A 25,225-nucleotide genomic window follows, 5' to 3' on the forward strand; every position below is an offset into this window, starting at 1 on the left:
GGGGGGCGCACAGCCCCTTAGTGGGCTGGTTTGCCCCCTTCCCTTGGCCCATGAAGCCCCCCAACACTTGTCGGGGCTCCCGAAACACCTTTCGGTCATGCTGGTCATCACCCGGTACCTCTGGAACACTTCCAGACTCCAAAACCCTTCGTCCAATATATCAATCTTCACCTTCGGACCATTCCGGAACTCCTCGTGACGTCCGGGATCTCATCCGGGACTCCGAACAACATTCGGTAACCGCGTACATACTTTTCCTATAACCCTAGCATCATCGAACCTTAAGTGTGTAGACCCTACGGGCTCAGGAATAATGCAGACATGGCCGAGACATCTCTCTGGTCAATAACCAACAACGGGATCTGGATACCCATGTTGGCTCCCACATGTTCCACAATGATCTCATCATATGAACCACGATGTTAAGGATTCAGTCAATCCCGTATACCGGCAAGTCTCTTTACTCGTTCCGTAACACATCATCCCATGATCAACTCCTTGGTCACATTGTGCACATTATGATGATGTCCTATCGAGTGGGCCCAGAGATACCTCTCCGTTTACACGGAGTGACAAATCCCAGTCTCGATTCGTGCCAACCCAACAGACACTTTCGGAGATACCCGTAGTGCACCTTTATAGCCACCCAGTTACGTTGTGGTGTTTGGTACACCCAAAGCATTCCTACGGTATCCGGGAGTTGCACAATCTCATGGTCTAAGGAAATGATACTTGACATTAGAAAAGCTTTAGCAGACGAACTATACGATCTTGTGCTAGGCTTAGGATTGGGTCTTGTCCATCACATCATTCTCCTAATGATGTGATCCCGTTATCAATGACATCCAATGTCCATGGTCAGGAAACCATTACCATCTATTGATCAACGAGCTAGTCAACTAGAGGCTTACTAGGGACATGTTGTGGTCTATGTATTCACACATGTATTACGGTTTCCGGTTAATACAATTATAGCATGAACAATAGACAATTATCATGAACAAGGAAATACAATAATAACCATTCTATTATTGCATCTAGGGCATATTTCCAACAGTCTTGACCATATCACATCACAACATGCCCTGCAAAAACAAGTTAGATGTCCTCTACTTTGTTGTTGCAAGTTTTACGTGGCTGCTACGGGCTTAGCAAGAACCGTTCTTACCTACGCATCAAAACCACAACAATAGTTTGTCAAGTTGGTGTTGTTTTAACCTTCGCAAGGACCGGGCGTAGCCACACTCGATTCAACTAAAGTTGGAGAAACTGACACCCGCCAGCCACCTGTGTGCAAAGCACGTCGATAGAACCAGTCTCGCGTAAGCGTACGCGTAATGTCGGTCCGGGCCGCTTCATCCAACAATACTGCCGAACCAAAGTATGACATGCTGGTAAGCAGTATGACTTATATCGCCCACAACTCACTTGTGTTCTACTCGTTCATATAACATCAACGCATAAAACCTGGCTCGGATGCCACTGTTAGGGAACATAGTAATTTCAAAAAAAATCCTACGCACACGCAAGATCATGGTGATGCATAGCAACAAGAGGGGAGAGTGTTGTCTACGTACCCTCGTAGACCGGCAACGGAAGCGTTGACACAACAAAGAGGAAGTAGTCGTACGTCTTCCCGATCCGACCGATCCAAGTACCGAACGTACGGCACCTCCGAGTTCTGCACACGTTCAACTCGGTGATGTCCCTCGAGCTCCGATCCAGCCGAGTGTTGAGGGAGAGTTTCGTCAGCACGACGGCGTGATGACGGTGATGATGTTCTACCGACACAGGGCTTCGCCTAAGCACCGCTACGATATGACCGAGGTGGAATATGGTGGAAGGGGGCACCGCACACGGCAAAGGAACAATCATGAAGATCAACTTGTGTGTCATGGGGTGCCCCCTTGCCCCCGTATATAAAGGAGGGAGGGGGGAGGTGCAGCCGGCCCCTAGGGGTGCGCCTGGAGGAGTCCTACTCCCACCGGGAGTAGGACTCCCCCCTCTTGCCTTGTTGGAGAAGGAAAGGGGAAGGGGGAAAGAGGAAAGGGGGGCGCCCCCCCCCTTCCTTGTCCTATTCGGACTAGGAGGGAGGGGGCGCGCGGCCTGCCCTGGCCGGCCCTCCTCTTCTCCCTTAGGGCCCATGTAGGCCCATTAGCCCCCGGGGGGTTCCGGTAACCCCCCGGTACTCCGGTAAAATCCCAATTTCACCCGGAATGATTCCGATATCCAAATATAGGCTTCCAATATATCAATCTTTATGTCTCGACCATTTCGAGACTCCTCGTCATGTCTGTGATCACATCGGGACTCCGAACAACCTTCGGTACATCAAAACACAAAAACTCTAATTACGATCGTCACTAAACTTTAAGCGTGTGGACCCTACGGGTTTGAAAACTATGTAGACATGACCAAGACACGTCTCCGGTCAATAACCAATAGCGGAACCTAGATGCTCATATTGTCTCCTACATATTCTACGAAGATCTTTATCGGTCAGACCGCATAACAACATACGTTGTTCCCTTTGTCATCGGTATGTTACTTGCCCGAGATTCGATCGTCGGTATCTCAATACCTAGTTCAATCTCGTTACCGGAAAGTCTCTTTACTCGTTCTGTAATACATCATCTCGCAACTAACTCATTAGTTGCAATGCTTGCAAGTCTTATAGTGATGTGCATTACCGAGTGGGCCCAGAGATACCTCTCCGACAATCGGAGTGACAAATCCTAATCTCAAAATACGCTAACCCAACAAGTACCTTCGGAGACACCTGTAGAGAACCTTTATAATCACCCAGTTACGTTGTGACGTTTGGTAGCACACAAAGTGTTCCTCCGGTAAACGAGAGTTGCATAATCTCATAGTCATAGGAACATGTATAAGTTATGAAGAAAGCAATAGCAACAAACTAAATGATCAAGTGCTAAGCTAACGGAATGGGTCAAGTCAGTCACATCATTCTCCTAATGATGTGATCCCATTAATCAAATGACAACTCATGTCTATGGCTAGGAAACATAACCATCTTTGATCAACGAGCTAGTCAAGTAGAGGCATACTAGTGACACGCTGTTTGTCTATGTATTCACACATGTATTATGTTTCCAGTTAATACAATTCTAGCATGAATAATAAACATTTATCATGATATAAGGAAATAAATAATAACTTTATTATTGCCTCTAGGGCATATTTCCTTCAGTATCGTGCAAGAAAACGGAGTCCGGAGAGCACACGAGGTGCCCACGAGGCAGGGGGCGTGCCCAGGGGGTAGGGAGCGCCCTCCACCCTCGTGGAAGCCTCGTGTCCTTTCCGGTCTGCTTCTTATTTTTCTATTTTCTTAAACATTCCAAAACGGAGAAAATTTTCCATTAGAACTATTTTGGAGTCGTTTACTTACCGTACCACATACCTATTCCTTTTCAGAGTCTGAAACATTCTGGAAAGTGTCCCTTATGTATTCCTCCGGGGTTACGGTTTCAATAACATTAGTTTCAACATTTATAGGATTACTTGAGATATAATGTTTGATTCTTTGACCGTTCACCACCCTCGGATTTGTGCCTTCGAAGTTGTTGATTTTTATGGCACCGGAACGGTAGACCTCCTCAGTGACATAAGGACCTTCCCATTTAGAGAGGAGTTTTCCTGCAAAAAATCTTAAACGAGAGTTCTATAACAATACATAATCACCTACATTAAACTCACGTTTTTGTATCCTTTTATCATGCCATATTTTAACTTTTTCTTTAAATAGTTTGGCATTCTCATAAGCCTGGGTTCTCCATTCATCAAGTGAGCTAATGTCAAAAAGCCTCTTCTCACCGGCAAGTTTAAAGTCATAGTTTATCTCTTTAATAGCCCAATATGCCTTATGTTCTAATTCAAGAGGTAAGTGACATGCTTTACCATAAACCATTTTATATGGAGACATACCCATAGGATTTTTATATGCAGTTCTATAAGCCCATAATGCATGATCAAGTTTCTTGGACCAATTCTTTCTAGATCTATTAACAGTCTTTTGCAAAATTAATTTAAGCTCTCTATTGCTAAGTTCTACTTGACCACTAGATTGTGTATGATATGGAGATGCAATTCTATTATTAACATCATACTTAACAAGCATTTTACGAAAAGCACCATGAATAAAATGTGAACCACCATCAGTCATTAAATATCTAGGGACTCCAAACCTCGGGAAAATAACTTCTTTAAGCATCTTATAGAGGTGTTATGATCAGCACTACTAGTTGGAATAGCTTCTACCCACTTAGTAAAGTAATCAACAGCAACTAAGATATGTGTATACCCATTAGAGGAAGGAAAAGGTCCCATATAATCAAAGCCCCAAACACCAAATGGTTCAATAACAAGTGAATAATTCATAGCCATTTCCTGACGTCTCCTAATATTACCAATTCTTTGACATTCATCACAAGACAAGACAAACTTACGGGCATCCTTGAAGAGAGTAGGCCAATAAAAACCGGATTGCAATACCTTATGTGCAGTTCTATCTCCAGCATGGTGTCCTCCATAAGCCTTGGAGTGGCACTTGCGTAGGATCTGTTCCTATTCATGCTCAGGTACACAACGTCTAATAACACCATCTACTCCTTCTTTATAAAGATGTGGGTCATCCCAGAAGTAGTGTCTTAAATCATAGAAGAAATTTTTCTTTTGCTGGTATGTCAAACTAGGTGGTATAAATTTAGCAACAATATAATTGGCATAATCAGCATACCATGGAGCAGTACGAGAAGCATTTATGACAGCTAATTGTTCATCAGGAAAGCTATCATCAATAGGTAGTGGGTCATCAAGAACATTCTCTAACCTAGACAAGTTGTCTGCAACGGGGTTCTCAGCTCCCTTTCTATCAATAATATGCAAATCAAATTCTTGTAGCAAGAGAACCCATCTAATAAGTCTAGGTTTAGCATCTTTCTTTTCCATAAGATATTTAATAGCAGCATGATCAGTGTGAACAGTTACTTTAGAATCAACAATATAAGGTCTGAACTTATCACAAGCAAATACAACTGCTAAAAATTCTTTTTCAGTAGTAGCATAATTTCTTTGGGCATTGTCTAGAGTTTTACTAGCATATTGAATAGCATTTAATTTCTTATCAACTCTTTGTCTTAGAACAGCCCCTACAGCATAATCACTAGCATCACACATAATTTCAAAGGGTAAATTCCAATCAGGAGGTTGAACAATAGGTACAGAAACCAAAGCTTTCTTAAGCATTTCAAATGCTTCTACACAATCATCATCAAAGACAAAAGGAACATCTTTTTGTAAGAGATTAGTCAGAGGCCGAGAAATTTTAGAAAAGTCCTTAATGAACCTCCTATAAAAACCGGCATGACCAAGGAAACTTCTTATACCTTTAATGTCCTTGGGACACGACATCTTTTCAGTAGCATCAACCTTAGCTTTATCAACTTCAATACCTCTTTCAGAAATTTTATGCCCCTAGACAATACCTTCATTAACCATAAAGTGGCACTTCTCCCAATTCAAGACAAGATTAGTTTTTCACATCTCTGCAAAACTCGATCAAGGTTGCTTAAGCAATCATCAAAAGAAGTCCCATAAACAGAGAAACCATCCACGAATACCTCAACAATCTTTTCACAAAAGTCAGAGAATATAGCAGTCATACATCTTTGAAAGGTAGCAGGTGCATTACATAAACCAAAAGGCATACGTCTATAAGCAAAGGTACCGAAAGGGCAAGTAAAAGTTGTCTTTTCTTGATCCTCTTTTGACACAAGTATTTGAGAGAAATCAGAATAACCATCTAGAAAGCAAAAATGTGTATGCTTGGATAATCTTTCTAGCATTTGATCAATAAAAGATAAAGGGTAATGCTCCTTTTTAGTAGCTTTATTTAATTTACGGAAATCAATTGCCATTCTATAACCTGTAACAATTCTTTGTGGGATCAATTCATCTTTATCATTAGGAAAAACAGTAATACCTCCCTTCTTAGGGACACAATGTACAGGACTTACCCACTGACTATTAGCAACGGGATAAATTATACCTGCCTCCAGAAGCTTTAGTATTTCTTTTCTTACCACTTCTTTCATCTTAGGATTTAACCGTCGTTGGTGATCAACAACTGGTTTAGCGTCTTTCTCCAGTTTTATTTTGTGCTGGCATAGAGTGGGACTAATGCCCTTAAGATCATCAAGTATATACAATAGCAGCATGGTGCTTCTTCAGAGTTTTCAATAATTTCTTTTCCTCATGCTTTGAAAGGTTAGCACTAATAATAACAGGATATATCTCTTTCTCATCAAGATAAGCGTATTTGAGAGTATCAGGTAAAGGTTTAAGCTCAAACACGGGATCATCCTTGGGTGGAGGAGAATCACCTAGAATTTCAACAGGCAAGTTGTGTTTCAAAATAGGACCCTGTTTAAAGAATACTTCATCTATTTCCCTTCTTTCATTCATAAACATATCATTTTCATGGTCTAGCAAATATTGTTCTAAAGGATGAGTAGGAGGCACGACAATAGAACCAAGACCAATAATTTCATCTTTACTAGGCAATTCTTTATCATGGGGTTTTCTACGAAATTTAGCAAAATTAAACTCATGAGACATATCCCCTAAATCAACAGAAACAATATCCTTATTGCAGTCTATCTTAGCATTAACAGTATTCAAGAAGGGTCTACCAAATATAATGGGACAAAAGTCATCTTGTGGGGAACCAAGAACAAGAAAATCAGTAGGATATTTAACTTTCCCACACAAGACTTCAACATCTCTAACAATCCCAACTGGTGAAATAATATCTCTATTGGCAAGCTTAATTGTAACATATATCTCTTCTATCTCAGCAGGTGCAATATCATGCATAATTTCTTTGTATAAGGAATGAGGTATTGCACTAGCACTAGCACCCATATCACATAAGCCATGATAGCAATGATCTCCTATTTTAACAAAAATAACAGGCATGCCTACAATAGGTCTATGTTTATTTTTAGTATCAGGTCTAGCAATTCTAGTAGATTCATTGCAGAAGTAAACAACATGCCCATCAATATTATCGGCCAAGAGATCTTTAACCATAGCAACACTAGGTTCAACTTTAATTTGCTCAGGGGGTTGGGGTGTCTTAATTTTTTTTGTTAACCACAGTTGAAGCTTTAACATGATTCTTTATTCTAACAGGGAAAGGTGGTTTCTCAATATAAGAAGCAGGAACAACAGGATCATTATAAGTGATAGTCTTTTCTTCAACTTTAATAGGTGCAACTACTTTTACTTCAATGGGAGGATTATATTTAAACCACTTCTCCTTAGGGAGATCAACATGAGTAGCAAAGGATTCACAAAAAGAAGCTACTATATCAGAGTCAAGTCCATATTTAGTGCTAAATTCACGGAAAGCATCGGTATCCATAAAAGATTTAACACAATCAAACTTAGGTGTTATACCTGACTCCTTACCTTCGTCGAGGTCCTAATCTTCAGAGTTGCGTTTAATTCTTTCCAATAATGCCCATTTGAATTCAATAGTCTTCATCATAAAAGATCCAGTACAAGAAGTATCGAGCATGGAGCGATTACTGAGAGAATGCCGAGCATAAAATTTTTGAATAATCATTTCTTTTGAGAGCTCATGATTGGGGCATGAATATAACATTGACTTAAGCCTGCAGACTAAGGCGTAGCCTAGTGGTGGGAAGGGGCTGATGCCTTCCCACCCACCCAGGTTCAAGGCATGGTACTTGTAATATGGGTTTGTTGCACCAATTATACTATAGGGGGTTCCCTTACAGTCTTTCTATCAAAAAAAACATTGACTTAAGCCTCCCCCAAGCTTTAGCGATGCTTTCTCCTTCGCGAGGCCAAAAATTATATATATAATTACGATCACGATGAACAAGATGCATAGGATAAAACTTCTGATGAAATTCCAATTTCAGTCGGTTGTAGTTCCATGATCCCATATCATCACATAGCCTAAACCATGTCAATGCCTACCCCTTCAAAGATAAAGGGAAGACCTTCTTCTTGATAACATCCTCGGGCATACCTGCAAGCTTAAATAATCCACAAACTTCATCCACATAGATTAGGTGCAAATCGGGATGTAATGTTCCATCACCTGTGAAAGGATTAGCTAGCAGTTTCTCTATCATACCCGAAGGAATTTCAAAGTAAACATTTTCAGTAGGTTCAGTAGGTTGAGGAGCAACTCTTTGATCTACTAGTCAGGGTGAAGATACCCCGAACAAGCCCCTCAAAGGATTATGTTCCATAGTAACAAGTGACAGTAAATTTTAGCACACTATATAAATCTTTCCTTACCAAATTCCACCTACCAAAGGCGCTTCACTCCCCGGCAACGGCACCAGAAGAGAGTCTTGATGACCCAAAAGTGTAGGGGATTTATCATAGCCTTTTCGATAAGTAAGAGTGTCGAACCCAATGAGGAGCAGAAGGAAATGATAAGCGGTTTTCAGCAAGGTATTTTCTGCAAGCACTGAAATTATCGGTAACAGATAGTTTTGTGATAAGGTAATTGGTAATGGGTAACAAATAGTAAAAGTAAATAAGGTGCATCAATATGGCCCAATCCTTTTTGTAGCAAAGGACAAGCCTGGACAAACTCTTATATAAAGTAAAGCACTCCCGAGGACACATGGGAATTATCGTCAAGCTAGTTTTCATCACGTTCATATGATTCACGTTCGGTACTTTGATAATTTGGTATGTGGGTGGACTGGTGCTTGGGTACTGCCCTTACTTGGACAAGCATCCCACTTATGATTAACCCTTATTGCAAGCATCCGCAACTACAACAGAAGTATTAAGGTAAACCTAACCATAGCATGAAACATATGGATCCAAATCAGCCCCTTACGAAGCAACACATAAACTAGGGTTTAAGCTTCTGTCACTCTAGCAACCCATCATCTACTTATTACTTCCCAATGCCTTCCTCTAGGCCCAAACAATGGTGAAGTGTCATGTAGTCGACGTTCACATGACACCACTAGAGGAAAGACAACATACATCTCATCAAAATATCGAACGAATACCAAATTCACAAGACTACTTATAGCAAGACTTCTCCCATGTCCTCAGGAACAAACGTAACTACTCACAAATCATATTCATGTCCATAATCAGAGGGGTATTAATATGCATAATGGATCTGAACATATGATCTTCCACCAAGTAAACCAACTAGCATCAACTACAAGGAGTAATCAACACTACTAGCAACCCACAGGTACCAATCTGAGGTTTGGATACAAAGATTGGATACAAGAGATGAACTAGGGTTTGAGATGAGATCGTGCTGGTGAAGATGTTGATGGAGATTGACCCCCTCCCGATGAGAGGATCGTTGGTGATGACGATGGTGATGATTTCCCCCTCCCGGAGGGAAGTTTCCCCGGCAGAACAGCTCCATCGGAGCCCTAGATTGGTTCCGCCAAGGTTCCGCCTCGTGGCGGCGGAGTTTCATCCCGTGAGCTTTCTTATGATTTTTTCCTCGACGAAAGACTTCATATAGCCAAAGATGGGCATCAGAGGGCCACCAAGGGGCCCACGAGGCAGGGGGCGCGCCCAGGGGGTAGGGCGCGCCCCCCACCCTCGTGGACGATGGGTGGCCCCCCTCTGGTACTTCTTTCGCCCAATATTTTTTATATATTCTGAAAATAATTCCCGTGGAGTTTCAGGACTTCTGGAGATGTGTAGAATAGGTCTCTAATATTTTCTCCTTTTCCAGGCCAGAATTCCAGCTGCCGGCATTTCCCCTCTTCATGTAAACCTTGTTAAATAAGAGAGAATAGGCATAAGTATTGTGACATAATGTGTAATGACAACCCATCATGTAATAAATATCGATATAAAAGCATGATGCAAAATGGACGTACTAGGGAGTCATGAAAATATATTTGTGGAATTCTTTCATGAATATTCAGAATAGTTCCGAGAGGACCCGGAAGCGTTTCGGGGTCACTAGAAGGGTTTCAGAGACTATCGGGTAATACTAATACCGGATATTACCAATAAATTATATATAGGTGGAAAATATTTCTGGAGATGTTAAAAAATATATATAATGGTCTAGAGGCATTTAGAATATTTTATATTTAATTTAAATATCAATTGGCCTAAAAAGGCCAAGAGGTGGAAGGCAACTTGGGCCACAAAGGCCCAAGTAGGGAAGGCGCCCCCCCTTTCCTTATGTGGGGCCGAATTGGACCCTTCCCATGGCTGGCACCCAAGGGGGGACTTTCCCCCCTTGGTGGCTGCCCTCTCCTCCTCCTCCAACCTATATATATTAGGGATTTTTGCTCTTTTGAACACACAGTTTTGGGAGCCTCCTCTAGTTCTTCTAATTAATGTTTTAGTTGGTCCTAATTGACTAACTAGAGCTTGGCTATCCTCTTGTCCTCATAATTAGAAGCCCAGTATGGTTCTAATCTTCTCTCTCTAATTTCTTCGGCGACGATTAGCTCTGGACGGCAAAGCGCTGCCGGATCGTGAAGGCTGCATGATTGCAACCAAGTAGAGAGGTTGTGCTTTCGGTCTTCGGTTCGAGGGACTGTTCGTGGGTGGTACGAGGGATCGTTCATCGACTATTTGAGGGACCCCAAGTACGATCTACACCGACATGTTTTTCTTCCGCTGCAACTCGGTGACGGTAACGATCGTGATCTCAAGCCGTTATGGATCTTCATATTGATCTTGGGTGATTGTAGGTACGATTTTGTTGTTTTTCTACTATGTTTCCTAACAGAACGAGATCATCTTGTTTATGAGGTGCACGTAAATAAATGCACGAGTCCATCGCTCAATTCAAAAACTCATACTAGATACTTGATCACATTGAGTACTATTATATCTTCACTTATTAAGACGTTTATAAAGGCTTCCACACCTATGCTACTTTATCGGTTAGCAAACATATCATAGCTCTATGCAATAATTCACCGATCTTCCAGTCGGGCAAGTAGCAACGGGCTATCTTTTTTATTTTATATCTTTACAATGCCAAGTTTTATTCCTCTTTTTCTTTGAGTGGCTGACTTACGTGCCCACGTCACATTCATCCGTTTATGTGTGACATGAAGGTTAAGCATGCTTCCTGTAATGAGATCGGAATTTTTGAAAGGCCTAAATTTATTTAGATAGTTTCCCCTTGCTGCTACTTGCTCATTTTACTCTCAGGCGATCGGATTGTCGTCACATACCGGTCTTTTAGTTCTTTTACAAATTTTTTGAAGATTTCATCTGAAACAAGTAATCTATTTCATCCAGTTGTCACCTTTCCTAGTCGATCGACACAGGAGATGTGGAAGACTTATACTCATCATGAAGTGAAAATATTAGCACACATATCTAACGATGCATCTAATATAATATCTGGAACAATGCAATCAACCATTCATCAAAGCTACTAGAGGCTAACACGCGCTTCGCCGCGCCGTTCTTCACTTGTGATATTAACTTTTTATATCTATAGATTATTGTGATCAGTTGTTTTGTTTTGATTTTATCTGTGTTGGCTATGCGTTTTTAATTTTTATTGGTGTTTGGAGTATTTTTTTCAAGAGAAGGAGGAGTTATTTGATGTGCGGTTGCGAAGTCTTTGCACATTTTCGCCTTGGTGTCATCCTGATGGTGATTGTTTGAGCCTCTTGGAAGTTCTTATTTCACGCTAAACCCATGGAATTGCTACCTCAGAAAAACTCGCATATCTATTTTTATTTGAAAAGGCCAGTTAAGTTAAATGGTGTTTAAGGAACTTTAATTTTTAAAAACCATGAACTTTTAGAAACATTCATGAATTTTAAAAATATTTATGGTTTCAAAAATGTTCGCAAAATAAAAAATTTCAAATTTAAAAAATGTTTACAACCGCTAAATGACCGCGAACTTTAAAAATATCCACCAATTTAATCAATATTAACGAATTTGAAGAATTTTAAAATATGTTTATGTTTTTTAAAGTAGACAAATTTTAATAAGTGCTCATTACTTAAAACATGAAAAAAAAACTAAACAACACACACTTACGCGTGGAGCCCTAGTGACCCCCACAACCCTCGAAGCACGAGATCGCTTCAATTCAAGACAAATTAATCAATAAAAACGAATTTGGAGAATTTTAAAATATATATATGTTTTTTAAGGTACACAAATTTTAATAAGTGCTCATGAATTAGAACATGAAAAATTAGAAGAGGAAATAAAACTAAACAACACACTTACGCGTGGGGCCCTAATGACCCCCACAACCCTCGAAGCACCACAGCGCTTCAATTTGAGGGAGCTTAGTATCTCTATAGATATGATACTCACCGGATAAAAGAGTCTTCCCTCAATCAAAAGATATATACAGTACACTTTATTTTAACTAAAACGAACTAAGACTTAAACTGAAAATAACTAAGTAGAAAAACAAAGGAAGATACAAGGGTTTGAAAATCTCCCCAAGCTTAACATTCTAAGCATACGAGATTCATCCCCCCCTTTTTTGTCGGTACCAGGATTTCTTCGCGGGTAAATTGGGCATGGATGAGGATTGTGGATGTAGTTTGGGTCCACAAGGACCTTCTTCCTCGGAGGCCCAACGGTGATGCGGGCCTGGATGGAGGGATTCCATTAAGCCTTGGGTTTCCCCTCTTTGTGCTTCCTTCAACAACTCATGGATAGTGCAGTCATGAAAGCCACAACTAGCTATAGTTGTTGGGGTAATCTTGACAAAGTCAAGACAATCAGTGGTACTAATAAGCTTTACCGATTTGATGGGGATCGCCTCGAGCTTCTAGTTATTTAACAATAGGCCTCTTGTTTGGTGAGCCAACCGGCTTCACCCGTGGATGAAGGTAGTAGAACAAAGAGCGCATCTTTTGTTGGCCGGAGAGGAATCATGGTCCATCTTATTAAGGCCAAACATTTAGTCGCGTTCCCGATAACAACATGGAACATATGGTCTTTAAGGTTTATCTTTCAAAGACTTTATGTTTCTTGCAATTATGTGAACTTTGCATGCATCATTTGCTCCATTTCTTGGAACTTATCATGCAATCTAAGCCACTAGAACTCAGTAGGATTTCTATCAAATCAAGCAGTCTCAGGGGTGGAAGCCAACCCCACTACTCGATCTAATCACTCTAACGATCAGGATCCAACAAGGTAGAATTGAAGAACTAAGGAAAGAAGCAATGTAATTAGTGCAAGACAAATGTAAAACTCATTCAGCTATTGTCTTCTTTCTATAATTCGTCTTTAAGTCCGAGTCATACATAAAGTCATACATAAAGTATAATCCTCTTCCCAGCTCTGCCACCTCCTTTGTAACGAGGTGTGACCTAAACCCTAAAAAGGTGTGTTTCTCTGTGTGTGTCTGTGTGTGTGGGGGGGGGGGGGGGGGCATTTGAAAATACTTCCTGCTCTTTCCCTATTTCTTTCATTTGTTCTATTCCTTCTGCTTTCTTTTCCAATTAAGTTGCTCATAAACTAGATCTGTAAAACTCATTCAGCTATTGTCTTCTTTCTATAATTCGTCTTTAAGTCCGAGTCATACATAAAGTATAATCCTCTTCCCAGCTCTGCCACCTCCTTTGTAACGAGTATGCTCTACTTGAAAGAACATAATTTCAATAAATAAGTACACCCTCGGTTCCAAAATAAGTGACGTAGTTTAACTAAAACCATGACACTTATTTTAGAACGAGAGGGTGGTACATTACTATATTCACAGCTACTCCCTTTTTAAAGAAATATAAGAGCATCTCTAGTAAATCCGCTAAAATCTCGGCCCATAATCTTTTTGCAGCCCGCCTTATATTGAATTTGCAGAATTTGCAGTACCACGCGGTGTCTTCTGGAACAAATGCAGCAAACCCCTACCGCAAATTTTTACGGTACGGGTTTGCGGCATCTATTCCGCCAGACGCCGCGCGGTACTGCAAATCCGTACAGTAAATCATCATTTTAGGCACATATAACTCAAATAAAACAACAATAAATATTAAACTTAAATGTTTTTAACATAAAAAAGACAATAATTATCTCAAATACAACAAATATTGAAATCCGAATAACAAATTGTTTGGAATTATTACAATAATAAATTGTTCAGAATTAAAACAATTGTTCACCTCACACATGAAAAGAATAGATCAAATTAATAAAATTGGAGTCTATTGACCATACAATTGCCATTGATGCTCAATGAGATAATTGCGGAGCTGCTGATGTTTGTCACGGTCTTCTGTCTATCGGTAGGTTTTAAGAAATGCATTGATCTCATCTGAGTTTCTAGTAGGCTTGACACGGCTATCAATATTGTCATAGAAAAGCTCTAAGTTTAAATCCCTCTCATCATCGATGATCATATTGTGTAGAATTACACATGCATTTGAGCGTGGTATCTTCTTCGATGCAAAGATACTCATCGGTGTAATCAACCAGAATGCCATATGCTATCACTCATATTGCCACCGATATTTTTTGGTATGCACTAAATCCTAGCAGACCGGCTTCTTTGGTGAGTGAAGAACCGACAATTTTGTTTGCAAGCTTCCACAATGCGAACAAAAAGAGACATACACATTCGATAACGCCAAAGGAAGAGATGATCCGGGTAGGTTGGTACCTTAGCAAAGTAGTCTCTCATGAGCAACTTGTGACCGAGAGCTTGGTTGCGTGGAATGCAAAGCCGGCTGACTGTCGAACCGCGATGCCTCTTCTTCTTGCCGGCTTCAAATTTGTCAACAAGGTGCAACAAAAAAGGATGCTCGACATCGTCGTAAAAAATCATCTCTTCTATGTCAGAATCATCCGACTCGGATGACGAGGACGAGCTCCAAATATCATCCATCTGCGAAAAAAAATCGAAACTACATCAAAATTCGACCGCCAGCCGATTTGGACCTAAAAACCGGTGCAAAGGAGCAAATCTTACCTTTCACCATCGGAAAACGCAGCCGCCGAAGCGTCCTTCTCCCCACCACCTGTTGAAAGCACAGCAGCCGAAGCCTTTCCTTCTCCACCGCAGTCGCTGCCTCCTATATTTCCCCTCGCCTAGCTTGGGCCCGCGCAGACGGCGACTGCTCAATCTTGCACGGAGCAGCCGGATCCGTCCCCAACGCGGCACCAATCGAAGCTTCCACTCGGATCCATGGCGACAGCAGTTGCAGCCTACCGACGGCAAAAATGGCGGCCTCCACGCTCGAATCTTAGTGGAGAATATGCGGGCAAGGACGGTCGAAGCTATCCACGGCGCGGCCGGGATGGTCGGAGGAAGCAAGAATCGCTGGAGAATTGGGGAACGGGTGGCGGCGGTACGGCGGGCGGGCGTGGAAAGTTTCCTCCCGCCAAGACACAAGATTTGGATAGGGGAAACCGCAACGGAGGAAAGGATAACAAAAGATTTGATGGCTGGGGACAATTTTTACAACTCGCCCTAAAAAGTTCGCGGGCCGACCGAATATAAGGTACATGTTCTGGTTGGTTTTCAGTCCAGTACTGTATATCGGTGGTTATTTTACGACTGGGCGATTATAGCGGCTCTGTTAGAGATGCTATAAGACCTTTTTTTAGAAAAAAAGGATTACTCCGTCCTCTGCATTAGAATAATGCATGCAGCCTCAGATACTCTAAGACTTATTAAATCACTACTTTAATGATCTTAAAAGTCTTAATTTTTTTACAGAGAGAGTATAAACTAAGCCTAATTTCCAATGTCATATGTATCACTTTGACATCGTGGAGCTCGCTATCGACCGAACAAGAACGCTCGCGAGCTCAGAGCGTGATCATGTAGGCCTTGTCGTCTTCAATGGAGACGACGAGAAGGGCGAGAAGGATGTAGCGCCATTGTTGGAGATTGGGATTGCGACGTCAGCAGCAATTCGTGCAGGTCGTGGTGGATATGGCCGCCCGTAGCTGCTCTCCTGAGCCGCCGTTACCCGTACCGACTTCCCGGGGATTTAGGAACGAGGAGGTGGGAGCGACATCGACCGTCCACGGAAGCAAGATCGACGGCCTCCAGGACATCCGAGCAAGACCACAGATGGAGAACGTGCCCGAAGGAACTGGTCGAGCAGGCGGGGAATTCCATCCGAACAAGTCCATTTCGCACGTTCCCTGGAGCGCCGCGATTCACGGCCGGCCGCCGCCCGCCGACCGCCGCGAGGCAAGAAAAGGAAAGAATTTCCCCGGAAGAGATGGTGTACGCGCCGCCGCCCGACGGCATGGGCCTGGAGATCGACCTCGACCTGGACCCGGAGGACCTCCACCCGACGGTGCCCCTGAAGAAGGTCCCCGCGGGGGACCTCTTCGAGGCGGCGCGCGCCGGCGACTGCGACCGCCTCGCCCTCCTCCTCGAGGCCGGCGCCAACGTCAACGCGCGCGACCGCTGGGACTCCGTCGCGCTCTACTACGCCTGCCTCGCCGGCCACGCCGACGCCGCGCGGATGCTGCTCGAGGCCGGGGCCGTCTGCGCCGAGCGCACCTTCGACGGCGACCGCTGCCACTACGCCGCGCTCAACCTCGACCTCCGGAGGCTCCTCAAGTCGTTCGAGGCGCGGCCACCCCCGCTCGCGCCGCTGCCCGCCGCGCTCCGGGCCACCTTCCTCGCGTGCCCCGCCAACCGCGCCGCGTACCTCGAGATGTTGCTCCAGGAGGGCGCCACCGCAGAAGCCGCTGCGCTAGCTGAGGCCGAAGGTCAGCAACTTCTTGGCTTGCTTGCCGCCTGGATTGCAAATGCAACTGGATTTGTGGATGCCAATCAGATTGGATGTTATATGCAAGGATTGACAATACTAGATGGTTGGATTTGGGGGTGAAAAAAAAAGTTGATTTCTGTAGTTGCTGTGATTACCAATCAGACCACTTTTGCATATATAATATTCCCTCTGTAAACAAATATAAGAGCGTTTAGATTACTAAAGTAGTTATCTAAACGCTCTTATATTTCTTATATTGTATGTCACTGGAAAGATTGCACATTCGAAATGCACTGTAGGTAACCAATTCATCTAGTTATATATCAATTCAGTACAAATATATGTCTGCCTGAATTACTCGAGCCAGCACAATGTGCACTGTATTTCTCAAGAACAACAGTGGTTCAGTGCATATGTAAGATATTGTTGAGATGTGTTCCTTTGATTTTCTTTTCTGTAGTATAAAAATTTCCCATTCTGTGTAAGTGGAAAATAACAGCTTTATATTTTCACTTATTTTGTGGAAGATTACGCGACTGATAAGTTTTGTGTTAACAACTTTTGTGCAGGATTTGGGCCAACAGATGGTGCATCAACTGGCAGTCTCTTCCCCCCAGATATTACATTTTACGTGGATGGAAAACCTATTGAAGCTCATCGGATCATCCTTTGTGCTCGATCGCCCTTCTTTGAACAGAAATTCGAGACAGACTGGAAAAACAGGAAGGAAGTGAGATTTTCTAATAAAAAATTATCTTTTGGTGCCTTGTACAACCTTATCCATTTCTTCTATGCCGATAGACTCGAGGCTCAAGTAGATGAAATGGAAAGTTTGTCACGCACTTGCAAAGTTTGCAAGTGTGAGGAGTTGCGTAAGTTAGTTGAGAAAGAAATTCTGCATCTTAGGTTTGCACTGTATAAGTCAACAAGTAAGTTGGGTTTGGAAAATGCACAGAGTCCGAGACGGTTCATTTTACTCGGGCAGTCATTGCCACGGGAAGATCGCCTTCCATCAGCATTGCGGCGTGTTCTTCAGAAATGTCTGGCTAATTCAAGAGAAGAAAATTTCAAAAAAACTGTAGCAAATGAGATGTGCAGAAACTGGAAGGATGATGATCTTGCTGATCTCACTGTAAAAGTAGATGATAGAGTCTTCCGTTGCCATCAGGTGATTTTGGCCTCAAGGTCGGAGTATTTTAAAACCAGACTATCTCGAACAGTGGATTTTCTTGAAGGTAACAATCGAGTGCATGCATCTCTGGGTCTCCCATTTCTTGAGGAGCATGACCTGAGTACAGAAGCATTTGAAAAGATGCTTGAATACATGTAAGATCCCTTTGCACTTTTTCTTGCTTGACCATTATTGTTATTGTTACTGCTCTTGTCTGGTTTATTCCCTGCTTGTGTTAATTTTAGGTATACTGACAATCTGGAGCATATGGATCCAGCCCAGGTAAGATATACTACAAAACATGATTCAGTTACCTATTCTTACAAAATACTGAAGTCGCATCAGTTTGTTGCGAAACTAAACTGAAGTAAACATATCCCAGGCTGAAGAACTATTTGATGTCGCATCGAGATACCTGCTGTTTCCCCTTAGGCGCGCTGTAGCTGATTTACTGTTACCAAATCTGGAACATGTTTCACCTGCAGAGCTGTGCCATTGGTTGATCTTGTCAGACATGTATGTGCTCGTCATGCTTGATATCTTTCTGTCATCGTATTATCTGATTTGTAGCTGAGGTCAATGTTTTCTCCAAATGCAGTTATGGCGTTATGAAAATAAGGGAGTACTGCCTGGATATCATTGCCTACAATTTCGAGATGTTTGCGGACATAAGAGAGTTTAGGGCTTTGCTCTTGACACTCCCGCCGCCATCTGCAAATGATGCACTACGAACGACTCGTCCCAGCCACCCCGGGGCTGCAGGGCACACTGACCAAGGCAATATTCTCGACGACTTGCGTGAGAAATGGTTGGAAGCGGAGGCTGCTGAGCTGGACGAGAGAGATCAGAGCGCAGCGCTGTTTGACCAGCGACTGGAGATGCTCATGCTCGTTGCGGAGCGGGAAGCCTGTGATGATGACAACGCTGCCCTCCGCTGAGAGATGGAACTCTATACCTTTCTTGTGTAGCTCTTCCTTTTGTAGTCTTCGCTGGAAGGGACTGATGTGGTGTTTCTGAATTACATGTCTCCCCTTTGTTTTACAATGGATGCTTCTTACACTGGAATGAAACCTTTTTGGAGCTTCAGCATGTTTCTGACTTGTTGCACAGTATCTCAATGGTAGTAGCTGATTTATTGTTTTAGCAAAAGTAATGGCCGATGTTTAAAACAAACAGTGCTTTTTTCTGCTTTACTGATGCCATCTGGCTGTACGGGCCATCATACGGTGATGCTCTGTTACAAGATTACTTCTGTATGGAACTTGAATTACACCAGTTTTTCTATCAGATCTGATGGCTCGTCTTGATGAATCGTTCTCCTTAAGCAGAGAAGTTTACTTTTTTTTTTGTTATTAAAATCTGTGCATGCAAGCCAGTTGGGAAACCTGAAAAAATCGTGTGCCCAACTCGCATCAAATATCGACAAGGACCTCTTTGAATTGTAGGGATTTCAGAGCCCCTGGGGAAGGGCCTAAAAATGTGTGCGCATTCTTATGAGCCCACTCCTAGAGAAAATCTTGCATGAGCTTAAAACTCATCTTATTCTACTTTGAGGATGAATCTTCTATGTGCCTCCACTATATCTCATCATTTCAAAGTACCCAGGGGCACCACTAAAAAACAATTATGTGTTTTAGCATCCTGACATCTCATTATTTTCTTCTTCAATTCCTATGTTATCTAATTCTTGCCCGAGAAATACTTACTACTTCAATTTCTTTTCCATCTTGCATAATATGGTTAACCACCATGTTAGAAAATCCACTACAGAATAAAAACGGGAACAAAACAAACATAAAGGAATCTTGGAATACACAATTGACAATTCATCCTTACAACATTCGACCGATTGTTAGCAACCAACAACTTTAAGTTGGTAAACAGCTCAAGTGACCGACCTTTTGTATTGTAAGAGCAAGAGAAAAATTCAGTGAACAAATATAACCTATATTCAGCATAATCCTATACACTGGATTGTTTTATGTGCACTTAGTAAGAAAACTATACAAATACAAATACAAATAACAAATTTGCTCAGATCTATTCTGTGCGCGAGACAGGAAAGCAAAAAATGATGGGAGGGAAAGTACTATTCTAAATCATCATTCTGTAGTCACGATCTCACATTGTCCCGGTGTCTGAAATATTGTCAATTGTGGTTAAGTTGGAGTTGGACTATCAGGCAAAAACCTCAAGCAGGAGCCTCTGAAGTACTAGTATCATCAGCAGGAGCCTCTGAAGTACTAGTATCATCAGTTGGCATGTTGGATGCTCTATCAGGCAATGAATTCACCTCTTCTCCTTCTGATGGTGCTATTATCGAAGCGGAATCCTCTGAGGCGATATCGGAAGCAGCATCTGAAGCCGCATAAGATGATTCTGATTGTTCGGATGTTTCAGGCTGCTGTGGCTTCTGCAGACTCCAGTACATGATGCTAGCAGTCAATGTTAGGATCATTTTCTGATTCACCTGTACGAGAATTAGTTTAACATCATAAGATAAAGATAATTATGTATTTGACCTTTAGCAATATATAGCATGTTGTTTATTTCATAGCAATGGCCCATTACATCAATGATGTCTTCTGGTAACAGAAAAACAGAGCACCCGAGCTTCCGTGCGACACTGATGATGTAGGTTGCATTTAACTTCTTCTCATCATCTGCAACAGTAAAAGGGTATGCGCGAATGAGAACGAAGGAATTGCAAAAGATATACGGGGCATGATTTCATTCGGTTCTCATGATGCGCCAAAATAAAGCACATATAACTTTTTATTTTCTTTTTTTGCGGCAGAGACCACATATAACTTAAGTTAAAAGGTCAGCAGGTAAAAGGAAAATCAATCCATTTGTGGACGAAGAACGCACCATTTACACCCTTCGATACAACCTTCCAGTTCACAACCCTTGGCTCTACAGCACTGAGAAGCTCAAGGAAAAAAATTCCACTCGATAGGTTCTTGTCCTGAAGCAAAGAGAGAATTATGAGGGTTTGCTGGACAGATATGACAACTGAAAAGGCAGGGGCAGAGCTTTCATTGTTTAGGCAGGGGCTGAACATAGACACAAAATATATTTGTCAAATATTCTATTACACTTATTGGTCCCCTGTTAATTTTTCTGCAAGCTCAACTGCTGCTGAAAGGCAATGTGCAATCATAAAAGATCACCTTAAAACTTTCTATTCGAGAATTTCTCCCGGAAACCTTCACTTTGTTATTCGCCCAACTCAAGATATCAGCATCCGTTATTTCTTTTCCTTGGGACCCTTGAGAGTGGAATCTCAGTTTGTTTAACAGCTGGAGGATATTGAATCTCATCAATTGCCATAGAAGTGCTGAAATAAGACGTGAGATGATACTTAATATGGCAACTCCATCTAGAACAGAAAATAGAAGAAGGGAGGATGGATCATTATCAATGTCCATCTGCTACTTTTTATGACAGTTAAATAGTCATCTACCACGATGCACATTTTGGTAAAATTAACTCACCAACAATCAACTTCTTGTTTCCCTGAACAATATCATTTCCAGCTAGATTCACCATGGAAAACTTCAGATCCTTTGCAATATTTATAACTTGATTACAGTTCTCCAGTTTTCTAAATGGCATTTTTATCGGAGGTTTTGTCGCTAGCTTCCAGTTGACATATCCGGGACAGACTTTGTCGAGCACTTCTAGTAGGACCCACCTGCATAGACATTTACATCACTCATCTGTTCCAGATAAGCATGACATGCCTCCGTCAAAAGCTTACCCATTTCGAACATCTTCAAACACATTGTTCACGTATGTCGCAATTCCAAGGCTGTTGATCCACATTCGGAAGGCTCTCTCTTCTCGGGACAATATAACCTCATCTCGCGATGAGGTTTGTGTGAGTGCAACCTGTCTGGAGTCAGTACTCAAACCGTTTCTGCATGTAAAAAATCATTCTACTTTGGTGAACATGAAATGGCATCACAGAACCACCAAGGATATGAGAACGCGTTCAGTATGCAGACCATAATAAAAAGACAGGCTTGATAACTGAGGTTCCTACAAAGAGTAGACAAATAATTCTCACCTATGTTGGAATATTTGTGCAACAAATGCAAGGTTGAGATTTGGGGAGCCTTCAGTAATATCCTTTGGGCTCAAGTATCTTTTGCAGCCCAACTTCTCTGCTTGGTCAAGTACCACTTTCGCTCTTACGGCAGGATCCTTGGTGTCAAATGCAAGTATAGAGGAATGCTCTGGAGCGAGAGATTTGATAAGATAGGCGTAGGCTTCAGCATCCTGTACAAGCCTACCTTGTAAGATAATTGCTTGTTGAGCATCTAATAGACTAATGGAGCAGTAAATGAAGATATGTTTTTGTTGGCACCACACATGAAAAATACGTTTCTATCATGCATGAGGTATTACTGAATTTGTACAAGGAATCTAGAAGGATTGCACCATTTGCATATTACAGATTGCAGCAGACAAAGTATTCAGACTTTGCTTCCGCAACATAGTGTTTAATGACGCGTCAAAAAATAGTGTTTAATGCATGCAACACTAAGTAGTAATACATATTTGTTTCTCAGGTGGTTCCCTTGAAAGTAAGAGGACCAAACATGCAGTTACACATAAATTCTGGAAGAGACAAGCCTATTTGTTGCGTGAACCTTGATATCTGAGGAGAAGTTGGTAACAATTTTCTTGTAGCCAGCTTTCTTGAGATGATAATTCATCCATTGAAGTAGTAACTTTTCAGGTGACAAGCTCAGCACTTCATCTATATCCTGTACAATAATAAGTACAATAAAATGTTATATGTCCAACACAAATATATTATGTCAATAAACGACATTACATAATGACAAGACTAATACCTTGCTGTCATCAAAAATTTCCACCAGCTGTGGCGTCCTCTTAAGATTTAGATCAGCCAAAAGTTGTATCTATTTTACATGAAAATATATATTAAATAGTGTAATAGGACAGTTATACACATCTTTATGTAGCCTGTCTGCATCATAGTAGCATACATTGGGGATTTCAGGATTCACCTTTATAATTTGAGATATCAACCCGAGAACTAGATGAGTCTGCAATATTAAGCATAGGGTTAGTCATTACTACCCTTCTTTTAATTAGTGTACTATTTTGCACTGAAAGTGATATTGATGATTATACATAAGGGGGATGCAGGTATCTATAACGTATATATATGTACATCCTGGTTAAATAACTAAAGACATTACAAAATGAATTCCTGGAGATGTCCATCGAAAAAAAAGAATTCCTGGAGATGTATTCGACACCAACTTAAACTTTTGGAGACACGAGAAGAAAAAGAACATGTGCAGCACAACTAACAGCAGAGTGAACAAGAAAAATAACACTGAGATAAATGTACTCCCTCCGGTCCTTTTTACTCCGTGTATTAGATTTATATCAAGTCAAACTTTGCAAAGTTCAACCAAATTTATATTTAAAAAATATCAACATCTACAATGCCAATTATATATATAACGAAACTACATTTCATAATGAATCTAAGAATATTGATTTGTCATTGTGAATGTTGATATTTTTTCCTATAAGTTTGGCCAAAGTAGAGATACTTTGACTCCGGTATAAGCAAACCCAAAGTCATTGGTAACCGAGCATAATGCACTTTGAGACAAGATAACAATATCGGTGACAGCATATCTATATCCACACATATCATAAAAGGAAAATACTGATACCGGTTAAATCTGGTTAAGAGATCAATAGCTAGAATAAAAATGTACCGCCACAGATAAGAGATGAAGGCATACCCTTCCTTCCACCAAGTCTTGAGCTCCAAGATTCACAACAGTACATCCAATAGCCTTTGCAGAGTTGAGGCACAGTGTGTGGTTCTCATTTCTCTCCCATGGGTTAAGGATCCTTTTCTTGTTGATGGCTCTCTCATCAATAGTCCCAGGTACCGCTACATTGATCAATTTACTGACCGTTTTATCCAGTGACCAATAAATAAGCAAGCATTAGACAAGACTGTCAAAACAACAGTGCATCATTTATATGTTGCCATATCTGTAAAAACCAACAGAATGCAGGTGGGAAACCCCAGCATCAGCATCTCACCAGAGCACGACCCCGTCTCTGACGAGGTCGAACAAATCGTTGCCCGCGGGGTCAATCGGCAGATACTTCTTCAGGAAAGGATCGTTGCCGAGGTACGCGTTGATGTGCGCGACGTAGGACGACTTCTCTGCCTGGTTGGGGCTGTGGTGGATCAGCGTGGTGGTGCTCGACTTGAGGAACGACCACGAGTTCTTGCTCCCGCTCGCGCCCGCCTTGGAGCTCACCCTCTCCTGCAGGTTCAGGTACTCCTGCATGCAGCGCAACATATCGCCCGGTTTGTTTCACCCGCGGCGTCAAAATCAAGCGCTCCTAAGTTACCACTTGAAGGAACCTTGAGTGATTCTCGGGAACGATCGATGTACCTGAAGGAATTGCTCGAACTCAATCTCTTGGTCGCTGTCGGGGCAGACCTCCGACAAGAACGCAGCAATCTCCTCCTCGGAGACAACCTCATTGAGCCCCTTCAGCTTCTTCATCAGACCCGGCAGGTTGTTGGTGGTGACATGGCCGGACTCCCTCTTCAGAGTCACATACTGCAATCACACCACACGACAGGATTGCATTTCGGAATTCGGAGCGGAACCGCAATGGGCATAATCAATTGGGAATTTGGGAGCGGGAAATGCAGCGGATTCGGGCGTGACCTTGGCCTTGAGCGATCGGAGCTCGACCTGCGTGAAGTGGCCCTGCAAGGAGGGGTCGGAGACGACGACCCCCACGAACCCGGACATCTATCTATCTGTCTCCGGCGGGGAGCCCAATTCTTGGAGCGCCCTAGCGAACGCCGCTGCGGGACGCGCGGGCCTCAGATCAAAATAGGAAATGCGGGGATCGATCGTCTCGTTCGCGCGCGCATTGGGGGATCGAATTGCCGAGGAAGGAGGGATCGCCGGACGAGCGCGTAATCGATCGACGGGAGGATGCGGGGCGGTGGCGGTGGCGCCTTTGGCACACGGTCGAATTGTGGGAGATGTTCTTGCTTGCTTTGCGCCAAATCTTTTTCTCGTTAGCTTACGACGATGGCTTTTGTTGCGTTCCGGATTTTGTGGGGGCCGGGGACGGGAGACGGTCGGGACAAGGAATGCTCTTCGTTTTTTTTAGTGCCTTTTTTATCAATTCTTTGAATGTTTGGGAAATCTCATGTCTAGAGCTTTTTTATAAGACTAGTAATAATGTACGTGTAATGCACGTTTATATTAGATAG

General features: G+C 42.2%; 2 protein-coding genes and 1 long non-coding RNA gene across 5 annotated transcripts; 1 reads left to right on the forward strand and 2 right to left on the reverse strand.

Annotated features, from left to right (window-relative positions):
• Positions 1-14,024: 14,024 nt before the first annotated feature.
• LOC125518779 (uncharacterized) lies at positions 14,025-15,508 on the reverse strand. Its single transcript, XR_007288102.2, has 2 exons — positions 14,978-15,508; positions 14,025-14,893 (listed from the first exon to the last, which is right to left on the reverse strand). It is a non-coding gene; the product is annotated as an uncharacterized LOC125518779 (long non-coding RNA).
• Positions 15,509-15,808: 300 nt separating this feature from the next.
• On the forward strand, positions 15,809-19,002 carry LOC125518778 (ankyrin repeat family protein). Of its 2 annotated transcripts, XM_048683647.2 has the most exons (5): positions 15,885-16,740; positions 17,312-18,068; positions 18,159-18,195; positions 18,296-18,429; positions 18,512-19,002. In XM_048683647.2, exons 1-5 carry the CDS (start codon positions 16,242-16,244, stop codon positions 18,849-18,851), a joined length of 1,767 nt encoding a protein of 588 aa, XP_048539604.1. In that variant the 5' UTR covers positions 15,885-16,241; the 3' UTR covers positions 18,852-19,002. The 2 variants fall into 2 exon arrangements, with proteins under 2 accessions (XP_087390876.1, XP_048539604.1); XM_087534750.1 differs by lacking the exons at positions 18,159-18,195; positions 18,296-18,429; positions 18,512-19,002 and having other exon boundaries at positions 15,809-16,740; positions 17,312-18,072.
• Positions 19,003-19,712: 710 nt separating this feature from the next.
• Positions 19,713-25,044, reverse strand: LOC125524800 (fimbrin-4-like). 2 transcript variants are annotated; one of them, XM_087535794.1, is made up of 14 exons: positions 24,666-25,044; positions 24,384-24,554; positions 24,022-24,269; positions 23,712-23,883; positions 22,956-22,994; positions 22,779-22,847; positions 22,572-22,688; positions 21,986-22,197; positions 21,677-21,835; positions 21,411-21,610; positions 21,087-21,253; positions 20,785-20,881; positions 20,485-20,576; positions 19,713-20,383 (listed from the first exon to the last, which is right to left on the reverse strand). In XM_087535794.1, exons 1-14 carry the CDS (start codon positions 24,750-24,752, stop codon positions 20,105-20,107), a joined length of 2,109 nt encoding a protein of 702 aa, XP_087391920.1. In that variant the 5' UTR covers positions 24,753-25,044; the 3' UTR covers positions 19,713-20,104. The 2 variants fall into 2 exon arrangements, with proteins under 2 accessions (XP_087391920.1, XP_087391919.1); XM_087535793.1 differs by having other exon boundaries at positions 22,935-22,994.
• Positions 25,045-25,225: the final 181 nt, after the last annotated feature.

The sequence above is a fragment of the Triticum urartu genome, chromosome 7A, assembly GCF_056163025.1.
Source record: "Triticum urartu cultivar PI428250 chromosome 7A, HENAU_Tu73, whole genome shotgun sequence".
NCBI classification, from domain to species: Eukaryota; Viridiplantae; Streptophyta; class Magnoliopsida; order Poales; family Poaceae; genus Triticum; species Triticum urartu.